Below are 15,038 nucleotides of genomic sequence, written 5' to 3' on the forward strand. Positions count from 1 at the left end.
TACACATAGGAACTAATTCCTATATAATAAATCAAGCATCACTCTTGCACAGACAATACTAAAAATCATGCTCGAAGGCCGAAGCAAGAATGGTGTTGTCAAAGGCCTGCTTGAGGCGTACATAAACCTCGAAGTTGGGTGAAGGCACCTCCGCTCATGATGACGAAAAATATCACAATAAAATCCCACAATATAGGTAATAAACTAAGAAAAAGCTAATAAAGTAAGAAGTTTCCATTAAGAAAGGCAACTTGAAGATGCCATATTACAAAAGTAAAAGCTTGGGAGCTTTTGAAGCAAAAACAAAGAAACTAAGTTAGACTACACAAGCAAGACCATGGAGTTCACAATTGTACTCTACGAGGTTTCATATCTTGAAATGTCTTAATAATAGCATCATTAGAAACATTATCAAATACATCTTTTTCTAGATAAGGCACCAAACAACCGCTAAAAAAATCATCACTCATTTGACTCCGCAAGTCATTCTTGATAAACTTCATTGCTGAAAAAGCTCTTTCAACGGATGCAGTGGCAACCGGCAGAAGCAAAGCAAGTTTCACTAAGCGGAATACAAGAGGATAATTTGAATGCTTCTTTGTCTGAACTAATTTTTTTGAAAGATCACAAAGCCCTTTTAGATTGTAGAACCTTTCATCAACATCACGAACATCAATAATGTAACTTGCAAGTTGATTCTCAAGAGAACCCATATTGAATTCATTAAAGTCATCAGGATATAATTTAGCCATTTTCATTATTTTCCTGATATCAAAACTTGAAAACAAGTCAATTGGATTCAAACAAGAAATTCCATGAAGCAAATCAGTCGTCGCTTCGCCAAAACAATCTTTAAGTTCTTGAAGTTGCCAATCAATAATATTGCAAAATACCTCAACACGATAATGATGAGAGACTTTATTGTCACCAAGTCTCCTTCGTGATCTTAAAGAGCTAACATATGGCTCCTCAAAGTTAGGTACCAAAATTTCATGCTTGATACAAAACAAAGACACCCTAGCAATAAGAGAATCCCATTCTTCATCCCTATATGCTTGCAACCTTATTTTTGCTACTTCAACAAGTAACATGGCATTTGCCAAATCTTGCTCCTTTTTTTGTAAGCATTTATTAAGCTCATTTGTGATTGCTAAAACATCACTCATCAAATGCAACATGAACGCAACCTCATATGTTCGACAAGCTTCAAGATATCCCATTGCCTTGGCTCTTTCATCCAATAATCGTGCATCAAGAACAAGTGATTCAAGAACATTAAGAATAGAGCCAAACATAAGAATAAAATTGTTGAAAGATTTAAAATGAGATCCCCAACGCGTATCACAAGCTCTTGAAAGACCAAGTTCTTGATTCAAGCCACTACCGGTTGTAAGCTCACCCAAATCTAGTGCCTCTTGAATTCTTTCTTTTTGAGAATCTCGAAATTCATCCATACGCTTAAAAGAAGATCCCAATACATTCAAAATATTTGAAACCAGCACTACAAGTTTTCCCACTTCAATACATTTTTTCGAGACCGCAACAAGAGTTAGTTGAAGTTGATGAGCAAAACAATGAATGGAATGGGCTGATCTACTTTCTTGCCTAATCAACATTTTAAGGCCATTGATCTCACCTTGCATATTGCTTGCCCCATCGTAACATTGTCCACGCACATATGATAGACTTAAGGAATGTTGAGCAAGTAAATTAACAATTGCCCTCTTTAGAGATAAAGCACTAGTATCTTGAACATGAACAATGTCAAGAAGCCGCTCCATCACAAATCCATTTCTATCAATATATCGTAAGACAATAGCCATTTGCTCCTTGCGTGATACATCAAAAGACTCATCAACTAGTAAAGAAAAGTAGTCACCATTTAATTCCTCAAGAATAGCTTTAATTGTTTCTATCTTACAAGCACTCACAATATCTTTTTGAATCATTGGAGAAGTCATTTGATCATTTTGAGGAGCATGTTCCAGTACATAATCACGAATATTATCACACTTTTTCGCATACCATGAGAGAATTTGAAGAAAATTACCCCTACTAAGTGATGATTTAGATTCATCATGACCTCGAAATGTCAATCCTTGAGTTATAAGAAGTCTTACTACATCAACGGAAGCACTTAAGCGGACCAAATACGCATGCTTAAATTGACTAAATTGCATCTCAAGTGCAAAATGAATAGACTGTTGTACCCGCAATAAATCTTGACATTTCTTTTTTGACTGGTTATGTGGGCTGTTCGGTAGACCAATATGTTTTCCAAGATTCTTTTTTTTCTGCCAACTCTTAAACCCAACAGTTGAAAATATTTCACCCCCACCTTGATTGGTGTTGTAGCCTTTAAATAGATAACAATACAAACAATAGACTGCATCTTTACTAACACTATACTCCAACCAATCATGATATACATCATCAAACCATTCAGAATTAAAACGGCGCATTGATCCAGAAATATTCGTTTGAGGATACTCATGCTGAAGCAACCGAGGTTGACAAGGACCATTAATAAGGTATGCTCTTCTAATAACATCACGATGATTTGGATGATAGTCCAAGATTGGGGTTCTTTCACCCGGATCATAATTTAAAGTACTCAAATCAAATACCTGAGAAGAAGGTAATGGTACTTCTGAATGGTTGGCATTTGCTTCCTGGTTAGGTTGACTAGAAGAAGCTACACTTGATTTCGGTACTTTCGTAAAATAGTTCTTCACTGAACGTTGAGACTGAATCGTAAAAAATAAGAATTTTGTTAGAACTTAAAAGAAATAAGCAATTATGTAGACAATTTTACTCATTTAGTTCCTTCTTCCTAGAATAAATTGTTCTTCCTAAAATAAGTAATTTAAACACAGCAAGACATTTTCAACTATCATATCTCCAAATACAAAAAATATGAGACAGTCTTTAAGTTATCCAAATACAAATAGATCCGCCCCAAATTGGTTTAAGTTATAAAAAAAAATATTTGAAGTTAAGAGAAGGCATTTGTAAGTTAATTTATGTCCTAATTTGTCTTTTTGCTGCGATTAGTGAGAACACTGAGATATATTCATTTATATTAAAATTACAACTGAAAAATTGCATCTGAAAGTTGACTATCATATCTCCAAGATTCCATGGGTATAATCTAAAAAGCAAGAGAGAAAATTTTGCAATTGACCAATTCTCAGTCACTCCGGGCAAATTTGAAGCAATCGAGCTAAAATTTATATCAAATATACAAAATAACAACAACAACAACAACAACATACCCAATTACCCAGTATTTTAATTATGGTATGGGAGAGATAGAGAAGCTAAAAACCCTCAATGGCAAGACGAGATCTAGAGAAGCTCCTGGATCTACGGTTATTGTTTCTACCTTTCTGCTGCATCAGCTAGTTGTCAAACAATGGAAATGAAAACAAAGAGGCTGTGTATGTCTTTGATGAATGATATTTAGTGGGTTATATATAGACATATTAGAGACGTGGCTGGTGAAGGTGAAGATACAATGAATAGACGATTAATGGGACCGTGCCACGTCAAGTTACTCTAAATAACAACAACAACAACAACAACAACAACATACCCAATTACCCAGTATTTTATTCTCGCAATAAAGCAAATATATAGAATTTTAGAAAAGATAAAAAAAAATGGAGAAAGGAGGGATCTAAGAACTTACCGAAGAAGCCATGAACAGAGACCAGAGAGCAGTGGCGGAGGCAAACAAATCAGCAAAAAAAACTAAGCAAAAAAAAACTGAGCAAAAAAAAAAAAAAAGGAAAGAAAGGTGTTAGGTGAGGTGACTTTGACGGAAGAGAAGAGAAAGAAAACATTTGGTTTGTTGATTTGAATCCAATTAGATTTGTCCCCTACAAAACTACGTCGTTTTGTCCATTTATTTTAATTAAATATAACTTTACTAAACTACGTCGTTTTGTCTAATGAACAGCTGAAATAAAATGTTCAGGAAAATATTGCAAGTGAGGCTGCTGGGGTTCGAACCCGCGTGTAACGGGCAACTCTGAACCCCCTGTGCCACTGAGCTGCTCCTTTCGTTTGTTTTGAGGGGGTTCAATATTAAATATATACACATAAAATAAAAATTTGGCCTTATATAAACAGTGTAATTTTTCGACTGAGAGGGTTCGGATGAACACCCTCGGATATACATAGATCCGCCCCTGGGGTCAGTACGAAATATGTACTGAGTATGTAAAGCACGGAACGTAGTAAACAAAGTCATAATCGAAGCAGAAGATACAGAAAATGAACTGAATATCCAGATTAGCAAAATGCTGATCATATAGCATAAATAGTATTCGCTGAAAATATATGTCGTACCTGGTCCCATTGCGGAACAAGATCATAACCGAAACAGAACTTACAGAGGAATGAGTGTAACATCCGAAGTATCAAATGCATATTTTCAAAACATGAGGAGTGTGTACAGAAACATATACCATATCATATCCGACCCCTGCCAAGGGACTCGGCAAACAGAACGTGGCCACCCCCCGACGCTGGTGCCACAACACATAAGAGCCATTTCGGGTTGGCCATAGAAAAATCACCCTAAAAAATCTTGACTCTAAAATTATTTTCTTGTTGAATTCCTACTAAATTAAGTGTCCTCTACAACTTGGTGCAATTGTTTGGGAGAATAGAGCACTTGTTCCATCAATCTCACACTTGGGTTAAGTGAAGAAAATTGGAGAGAAAGGTAAGAATTCATCCCTATTTATTGTGTTATGAAGTCTTGTTTGTGTTGTAGTGTGAAGAAATGAGTTGAAAGTGTGGAAATATGGAAGTTTACAAAGTGGGTTAACCCTATGGTGTATGGCCGTGTGTGTATATGCATTATATGCCTATGGTGAATTGAATTTATGTTGTATTCTAGTTGTGGTTGTGGTGAAATTTATATTGGAAATGGAAGTTGAATGAATTTGATGGAAGTTGGAAAAATGTAATGTAGCCGTGTGGTATATGGGAATTGTAATGGGAATGAATTAATTTGGTTTAACATGTTAGTTGTATGGTTGTGATCCTTGCAATGTAAATGAAGGTAAAATGATATAGGTTTGCATTGAAATGGAATGTAGAAGCTTATGTCATTTTAATATGATTTTATGACATTATGGAAATGAAGTGTTAAGGTGGAAAGTATGATGATTGTTGATCAACTTGGAAGATGGGAACATGATATGAATATGTATGCTAAAGATTAGAAGCTTTGGATGAATTATGACTTTGGTGGAAAGTTTGTATATTTTGTATATCTTATGAATATTTTGTGGAAATGATATGAAATGCTTCTAAATTATATGGTGATGATCTAGATTAATGATGAATGTGAAACCCTTGAGATTAGTTTGGGAATTGAAGTTGAAATGAAGGTTATGACGTTATGTTGGAAAGATAACTAGTTAAGTTATATTGTGGTTATAGTGATTGTTGTTGTTGTTGTTGATGTTGTTGTTGGGTTGTTGTTGATTGTTTTGGCCGAGTTGAATTCTCGGGGGTGTTATATGTATAGGGGAGGTGCTGCCGAAATTTCAGTAGACAAATATAAATTTAAGTTGAATTCGTAGAATCTATAACTCACAATTGGTAAATGTGACCATTTGCAGATTTTGGACGAAACGGGAAGTGAACTTGGAAAGGTGTAAAGAGCATAAAAGGTATGTAAAGCTATCCCGATTCTTCTTTTGGCATGTCCTAGGTGTACTAGGATTGGATTTGCACCTCGGAAGACATTCTGTCCATCTGAATCCGCATTTGAAAATACTCTTTTTTCGTTCAATAGAATTGAACCCCTTAAGTATGCTTTATTGAAAAATTATGCAAACTTCTCCAAACTGCCTAGAAAGTTATGGAATATCCCTAAGACCGCTGTAGGTGACCTCATAAGCTTAATATACGTAATTTGAGCCCGCCGCTTTGTTTTTCCCGAGGTGGGCCCACTATTTCCGATTTTACCTTTATGGTAATTTGTAACTTGATTTCAAGCGATTTTTAAGGAAACGTCTTAACTACTTTTCCAACTACTAATGATACTTATTCTGAATACTATATTGAGTCTCCGTAAAGGTACGATATTTCGTATTACATTTAGTTTCCCACTATTCCCGCTTTGCTCTATTATTATACTATTGCTTTATTTTCGAACAATATAAAATGAAATGTTTTAACTATCCTTCTAACTTCTGAAGGAAAATTATTTTAATGATTCCCTCGAGTCTGGTAAACCATTTTGGGAATATGAAAACGATCCCAGAGGGATTATTTTCCGTAACTCATTATGACATACGACATACACTTACTATGATTCTGTCCGATCTCATTGATTTGATTTGTCCTTCGATATGCCTCATTGAGTCTCTGGAAACCTATGAGAAACTAAATGCAATAAAAATATCATAGGTTTCCAGAGACTTAATGAGGCATATCGAAGGACAAATCAAATCAATGAGATCGGACAGAATCATAGTAAGTGTATGTCGTATGTCATAATGAGTTACGGAAAATAATCCCTCTGGGATCGTTTTCATATTCCCAAAATGGTTTACCAGACTCGAGGGAATCATTAAAATAATTTTCCTTCAGAAGTTAGAAGGATAGTTAAAACATTTCATTTTATATTGTTCGAAAATAAAGCAATAGTATAATAATAGAGCAAAGCGGGAATAGTGGGAAACTAAATGTAATACGAAATATCGTACCTTTACGGAGACTCAATATAGTATTCAGAATAAGTATCATTAGTAGTTGGAAAAGTAGTTAAGATGTTTCCTTAAAAATCGCTTGAAATCAAGTTACAAATTACCATAAGGGTAAAATCGGAAATAGTGGGCCCACCTCGGGAAAAACAAAGCGGCGGGCTCAAATTACGTATATTAAGCTTATGAGGTCACCTACAGCGGTCTTAGGGATACTCCATAACTTTCTAGGCAGTTTGGAGAAGTTTGTATAATACGCCAATTCTGATAAGTAGGTACGTATGGGTATCCAGTTAGGATACCAATCGCGGCCCACGGGGTTGGGTCGTGACATTGGTCCACGTCATTATTTAATTCCCCAACTTATTTTTACCCGTCCCCACATAAAAAACCCGACCCATCCCCAATTAAACGGACCCATCCCAAACAAAAGACCCAACCACGGTTCCCAATCGACACTTTTCCCCCTTTCCACTACACAACCAAACCTCCACACTACACAAACCGATCATTGCAAAGTTAAAAACCCAAAATATACGTAAATCTTGTCGTTTCTGAGTGATATTGAAGATTAATTAGCCACAAAGGTACACGGTTCTTGTTGTTCTCATTAGGGTTTGTCTAGATTTCGATTTTACTGTTTTTCAGTTACAAAAAAATTATCTTTAACTTCGTTTTCTTGTTTTTTTTTTTTTTTTTGGGTGTAAATGGTAACTGAATCTTGTAATTTTTCATTTGTTTTCAATTTTAGGTTTTGTGAAGAAAATGGACGATGTGTTTGTGACTTTGAGGTTTAATCACGGAGGTAATTTAAAAAAAAAAACCCTCGTATTAAGTATGTTGGAGGTAGTGTGACAGATTATTTTGATGTTGATCTTGATAAATTCTCTTATTTTGAGCTTGTTTACTATGTTAAAGAAATCGGTTCTAATGTTTCATCTTGTTATGTATATATTAGACCACCTAAATGTCGATTTGTAGTAGAAGTTAAAAGTGATAGGAACATTATTGGTATTGCACCTTAATTAAAAAAACGGAGATATTGTTGTAATTTTTGTGACTCGTCTTGTTGAGGAACCTATTGTGGTCCCCCTGCTCTTCCACCTATTGCCTCCGTGGGTGGGGAATCTTTTACTACTTTTGATAACCCCACATGTGAAGATATAAATGAAAAGGTTGTGGCAGGTGAGGGTAGTCAAACATTTGGGGGTAGTGAAGGCTTAGGGTTTGAAGAGGCTGCTGGTCTTGATGAACCCTTGGGTGGGACTTCAGCTGCTACTGCAGCTACTACTACTTCAGCAGCTGATGATGATAATGATTCCGACTTAGAAAGTGAGAGTGAATCTGAGAAGTCTGACAATATAGTGGTAGAGGAAAGTGAAGAAGAAGAATTTGATAGTGATGTCCATGAGGAGGATAGGAATCTAAGGAAAAATAGGGTGGCTCTAAAATCAAAAAACAAGAAAGAAAAGGCTAAGAGATCTGAAGGGATAGATTTAGGGCCAAAGGGTGTAGATATGTGACATGATGAATTTTTATCTAGGAGTAAGAGTACATTTGAAGGAAAATTGGGTGGGGATGAGCCATTTTATGACTCAGATGAACCTGTTAGCTTTGAAATAGAGACTGATGATGAAGCTGATGACGAAGGTGTGGTTGAAAAGCCTATCAAAAAGTCAAGGAGACCAAAAAGAATTAGAAATAGGGTTATTTTTTATCCTAAGTGTAAAGAAATAGTTTGGGAGACTGGTCTTGCATTTGAAAGTGTTAAACAGTTTAGGAAAGCACTTACTAGGTATGCAGTTCAAGAACATGTAGAGTTGGATAAATATGTCAATGAACTAACTAGGGTGAGGGGTAAAGTGTACTGTTGGTTGTCCATGGTTATTGTTTGCCAGTTATGATTCTAGAACAAATGATTTTGTTGTGAAGAATTATAATCCTGTTCACAAGTGCAATGGCACAACAAAGAACAAGTTGGTAAATTCTTTGTATATTTCAGAAAGGTACAAGGATAGAATTATTTCTGAACCTGACATTAGAATTTTTTAGCTTCAAAATTTGGTAAGAAAGGAATTGGAGGTGTATATTGGTGGGACTGTGGCAAGGAAATCCAGAAGCATTGTTTTGCAACAAATCATGGGTGACAATGTAGAGGAGTTCAAAAGAATTTTGGATTATAGGGATGAGCTTTTAAGGACTAATCCAGGTAGCACATGTGTGGTTAGGCTGAGTGAAGAAACTTTTGAAGGTGGAATCAAAAGGTTTCAGTCCTTTTATGTATGTTTTGATGCCATGAAGAAGGCATTCAAGGCTGGTTGTAGGAGAGCAATTGGGTTGGATGGGTGTTTTTTAAAAGGTGTTAGTAAAGGGCAATTGCTTGTGGTTGTTTGTAAGGATGGGAACAAGCAGATGCTACCACTGGCTTGGGCAGTGGCTAAAGTTGAAAATACTTTTACTTGGAGATGGTTTGTCAACATTCTAAGGCGTGATCTTGAGCTTGGAGATGGGACTGGTTTGACAACTCTTTCAGATATGCAAAAGGTAATGTATTCTTGGTTATTGATTTTTGAATTTTTTTCATTCTCTTTAACTTATGCTGCTCTACTGTCACCTAATATTTTTTTACATGTTATTGTAGGGTCTGGGTATAGCCATTAAGGATCTGTTGCCAAATGCAGAACAAAGAATGTGTGCAAGACATGTGCTTACCCATTTTTCCAAAAAATGGAAAGGCATAGAGATTAGAAACTGCTTCTAGAGATGTGCTAAGTCCACATATGAGCAGGAGTTGCAAAAAAATTTGGATCATATGGAGAAGTTAGGTGATGGAATAAATGGAGATTTGTTGTATTACAACATAGATAGGTGGTCCAAGGTCTACTTTAAATATCTCAGCTGTTGTGATAATGTTGACAACAACATGGCCGAGAGTTTTAATTCCTGGATTTTGGGGCCAAGGCACAAGACCATTATCACAATGCTTGAGGAAATTAGAGTCAAAATGATGAGAAGGGTAGGACAACTAAGAGAGTTTTCTAAGACTTAGATAACAAACATCAGCCCAATGGCTTTAAAGGTATTGCAAGAGAACACATCAAAGTCAATGAAGTGTACTCTTGAATGGAATGGTGAATATGGTTTTGAGGTCAAGGACAGCTGGGGTAATAACTTCATAGTAAATCTGAACAGCAATACTTGCACTTGTAGATCTTGGATGTTGAAAGGTATTCCCTGCTGTCATGCTATAGCTGCACTTCATTTCAAAAAATTGGAACCTATTGACTATGTTGCACATTGGTACACTAAGGACACTTAGGCTTCTGATGCAAGTGCATTAGTTACTGGAAGAGGGGCACCCTTTAAGAGGCCAAGAGTTGTGGGAATGGGAGTGCTTCAGACCCAAAGTGGTTTCAAAATTGTCAATGTAAGTTTGCAACCTCATTAACCATTTACTGCAAACAATCTAGCCTAATTGAGATCTATTTTGTTAATGCAGCCTGGAATGGCAAATCAGTCTTCAACCATGCTTATGAATTTAGCAGTAGTCACTGGTAGTCTTGGACATCACAAACCAAGACTAGGAGGACTAAAATGGAAAAGTAGTCCATCTATAACACAACAAGGTCTTCAACAAATGAGTGGACAAAAGAGAATGAGAACAAGGGCCAAAGCTGCTGAGTTGAACTCTTTAAGTCAAACAAGTTCATCAGCTGCCCAGAAATGAAATGGAAAAATGAAGTTGAATTAGTTTAGTCCTGTATGTGTATGTCTTTGGTACTAACTGTTATGCAGCAGTGACTGCATCTTTTAATGTTGTTTTTGTGAAACAATTATGGTAGATGATGTACATTTGTCAAACAAATATGCACTTAGACTTTATCAATTTTGAAGCTGTGACTGCAATTTTGCCCTGTAGTGACATTCTATACTTGCAATATTAAGCAGCTGTGACTGCAATTTTGCCCTGTATTGACATTCTATTCTTGCAATATTAAGCAGTTGTGACTGCAATTTTGCTGTATATTCCTGGTTTTGTGACAGTTCAGTCTTGCAATGTTGTGTATGACATTAAATGCATAGAGAAGCTGCCCAGCTGTGACTGCAATGTTGTGTATAACACTAAATGCAGTAAACAGATTTGAGCAGTGTACATTGAGCAGTGTACAGATTTGAGCAGTCAAACACATTGAATGGATGCAAGTAAATGCATTATACAGATTTGAGCAGTCAAACACATTGAATCTGAGTTAGTAAATGATGGTAGTTGGTACTTGGGAGTGATGGTCAAAACCAATGAATTCGAGACATCATTAACTACTTGATCACACTAACACTATAACTCCAACTCAAATATAAATAGGCCTTCTTTCCATCTCACTTTCACTCAACTCAAATAACTCTTAAAACATATAGTGATATTAAAGAAGCAACCTTCATCTAAGATGGATGGCATGGAAATGGCCGCATGTTTTGACAAAGAATTGACGAAATCGTACGTCGAAAAAGACGATTTCGTAAGTGTTGTCGTATTATATATTTTCAATTGTTCTTTTACCTCTTTTGGTAATAACATGTTTTTTTTTTTGCAGATCCTTCCAACTGACATACTGGAATTTCTTCCAAACACCGACAAGGACGCTGTTGTTCATTATGACGATCATGAGTATAATATGAAATACAAGGTTGGCGTATACACGCGCCTTGCTCAAGGCTGGAAAGCCTTCATTGATGCTGCCGGATTAGGGATAGGAGATGTGTTGTGTTTTAAGACATGTTTAGATGAGAACCGCATAGTGTTTTTTGTTCATGTAAAGAAGGATCCGGAGATCGTAATGATAGATTAGGTCTCCAGATTCTCTATTTAAAGTAATTTATAAAATTTCTCGACTTTTGCTATCATTTTCAAGGTAATATTTTCCATAACAACAAAATTTTCAACAAGAGCATAAAGTTCTTCCATGACATTTACATTACAACAAGAGCATAAAGTTCTTACATTATCTACTACGCGATTACAACATATAACAACATAAATTCAGTTGATTAAGGAAGCCGCCAAAAAGCCAATAAATATTCCCCACGAAATCAAAAGCAACATCCTTGTATTTGCAAGTTTCTCCTCCAAGTTTAGAACTTTTTTCAAGTCAAATTGTTGTTTACTCTTCAAGCCAATTAATTCCTCCTTTATTTTGTTCACTTCAATTAGATGTCTAGCCTCAATGGCAATTAATTCTTCTTGCAATTTGTCCCTTTCGATCTTGACCGCATCTAACGACGACGTCAAATTTTGAACATTGTTCCACTGAATCTCAGGGAACTATTCATCTTCCCATTCCCAAAATCCACAAGAATTGCCCTTAGGCCTCAGACATTTGTAGAATTTCCGTCCGGGATTACTAGGAGTCGATGAAGTGAGGTGTTTTGCAATGATGTCACAATTACATTTTACGTGAGATGAACAGCTACCTTGAGACATTTATGAACCCACAAAATTTTCGAATTAGAACAGAGAGTGATTATGGACAGAAATTTGGAGGAGAAATTTCGTGGAGGAAGAATACATATGTGAAGGAGCAATGGTGTGAGCAAGAGGAATTTCATGAATGGAGGAAAAAGGGGGTTGATTAAAGGTGTGATGAAGATGAAGATGAAGTTGAAGAACAACTTAGGGTTCTAAAGGGTGGTGGGTCGGGTTGGGATTAGAAAGGGGGAACGGTATTATAACCGTTACCCCCGTCAATTTCTATTAAAAAAAACGTTAAACAAAAATTAATTAACGTGCGGGTCAGACACTGTCAAACACGCGCCCAGGTCTGGGCCACTAGAGGGGGAAAATAATTAAAACATAAGTTGTTAAGCGGGGTAAATAAATAGAAGTTAAGTTTAGTTTCCAAACTGAGTTTTCGTGCCAAGTTCAGGGGTTAAATGATGTCTTTTCTCTATATATACTCCCTCTGTTGCATTTTACTTTTAGATTTTAAAAACTCCCTCTGTTGCATTTTACTTTTAGATTTAAAAAAAATTATGTATTACTTTTTCGCGAGTTTTACTGACTTTTACACCTCAAGTATAGTTGTTCTCTTTTTATTCCTGAAATATTACTATTTATGTATTAAAAAATACTTAGTTAAGCTCCTGTGTGGTTATAGATTTTGAAGTTGAAACTTGAAAATTTGAGTTTTTGAAGTTGTAATTTTTGAAACTTGAAGTTGTGTTTGGACATGCATTTTTTTTATGACACGGAACCGCAGCCGCTACACTTTGGGTGCTCACAGAGTAAATCCCGCTCTTATGTAATAGCCCGCAAATCACACAGGAGAAATAACCCGCACTAGGCAAGCCATGTGCGATGAGCTCGACCTAGAAGTCAAAAATCCCCTACTTTCATAAGCAGGAGGTTTCGAACCTGAGACCTCCGTTATGAAAGCCCCATGCTCAACCAACCGAGCCACTCTCGCCCGTATTTGGACATGCATTTTACTTGACAAAATTGAAGTTTTGTGAGTGAAAGTGATTAAATAGAATAAAATGAGGAAAATAAAAATAAAAAAAGAGGTTTATCTTATCAAATTTAATTGGATCTAATTTTGGTATAATATTTTAAGAGCCCGAATACTAAAAATATTGAATTGAAATTTTTTATAACGGTATCGTCCTCTTTAGTTTAAATTTCACACCGGTAATATATAAAAAAGAAGAAAGAATAATATGATGGCTTAAAAACAATCATATTAATATATTTTTATACGTGTAAACAATAAAATTTTAAAATACTATGCAATTTACTGAAAGATCATTGTATATTTGTCAAACCTCGACATCCACATATATAGGATGTGGTTGTCATGCCATCTAAAATGTCGCTTTAAGGTAATGTCAGTGTGGCGTAACATGTCATCATTCTCGTCGTCTTATCTATGTCCATGTTGCATTCCACCTCAACATATCATCGTGTGATGCTTTTATCACGTGGCGTTTTCGAAAGGACAACCATACAAAATTATACTCAAATCTGACATCGTTCATCTGTCGTGTTTGTTACAGTACTCATTATATGTGACGATATTCAACTTAATATCATCTTTGTATGATCACCATCTATATCTATTATTAAAAAGAGGATAGTTTGCACTAGAATTGCGACATGTGGCGGCGTAGGAGAATGCCAGGTGTTAGCTTTAGGACAAGAATTGGTTAAGTAGTTAATAATTAGTTACTATTTTTAAAATTTGAAGTAAGATAATTAAATATTTATTTTTTAAGTATATATATACGGTTGAAGGTTGAAACAGCTGCCCCATTTATGTAATGGAGTCCTAAAACCAAGCTACCATAATTCAAGGCACGTTTAGGGGAAGTTATCAGATTTTTTTATTAACTAATTTAAATCAAAAAGTAAATTTTAAAAATATTAGGATAGCATATGATACATAACTACTCCATATACACACACGATGTAGTCTCACGTCGCCTATGTGGATGATTTGAAGAAAGAAAAGAACAAAATTAATTGCAGTAACATAATTAAATGACAAGAATAGAAACCGATTGCTTATTTAGTGGGGCAGTTGTGTTATGATAGGCAAATATATGTAGGATTTCTTAAAACTGCTATACCCCAATTTCCATCACTAACTCATCACAAACACACATATGCACGTTTATATAGAAACACACATGCACAGTTATAAAAAAAATCACGCACAGAAGTTCCAAAATTTTCTCCATTAAAGTCATTGATGTGGATGGCCCTTCCATGGCTAACTGAACAAGGTCAGGCAGGTTACTGACCCAGGAGGGGACTGTGAATTCAATGGAGGATTTGGTGTGACCAAGCAGAAGAGTGTTTTTTTGTGTACAGGACGTTGGTAGTGTTCTTCATGATAAAATTAACTTTTGACCAAGCACTCTGCCTATTATATCAGATAAATTTTCTAAGATTATGCTTTAATTTTATCTGTTTGTGGTATTGTTCTAGATTGTGGTATTATTCTAGGTTGAGTATGGAATATTATGTGTAAAAGATGGTAATTCATGTCACCAACGGAATAAATATTATTATCAACAAGCAACGAAAACTCATACAATAAGTTTTTGCTTAAAATAAGGTTGCAGAATGCAAAGGTATGGTGAAATTCTTTAGTAAAGTTCTTCACTTATGTATGTGCATATTTATATAGTATCTCTTTCATGTATTGTAATTGTATGCAAGTCAGAGATTCACATTGATTGTGCGACAATCATGAATGGGAAATCATCAAAATATTAATAAGGTACACCAACCTAGAAATTAAAGACATCTTCTGT

General features: G+C 35.6%; 1 protein-coding gene across 1 annotated transcript; it reads right to left on the bottom strand.

Moving 5' to 3' along the window:
• Positions 1-344: 344 nt before the first annotated feature.
• LOC132609250 (uncharacterized) lies at positions 345-3,703 on the bottom strand. Its single transcript, XM_060323132.1, has 2 exons — positions 3,692-3,703; positions 345-2,747 (listed from the first exon to the last, which is right to left on the bottom strand). The coding sequence occupies exons 1-2, from the start codon at positions 3,701-3,703 to the stop codon at positions 345-347; spliced, it is 2,415 nt and encodes an 804-aa protein (XP_060179115.1).
• Positions 3,704-15,038: the final 11,335 nt, after the last annotated feature.

Source organism: Lycium barbarum, chromosome 1, assembly GCF_019175385.1.
Source record: "Lycium barbarum isolate Lr01 chromosome 1, ASM1917538v2, whole genome shotgun sequence".
NCBI classification, from domain to species: domain Eukaryota; kingdom Viridiplantae; phylum Streptophyta; class Magnoliopsida; order Solanales; family Solanaceae; genus Lycium; species Lycium barbarum.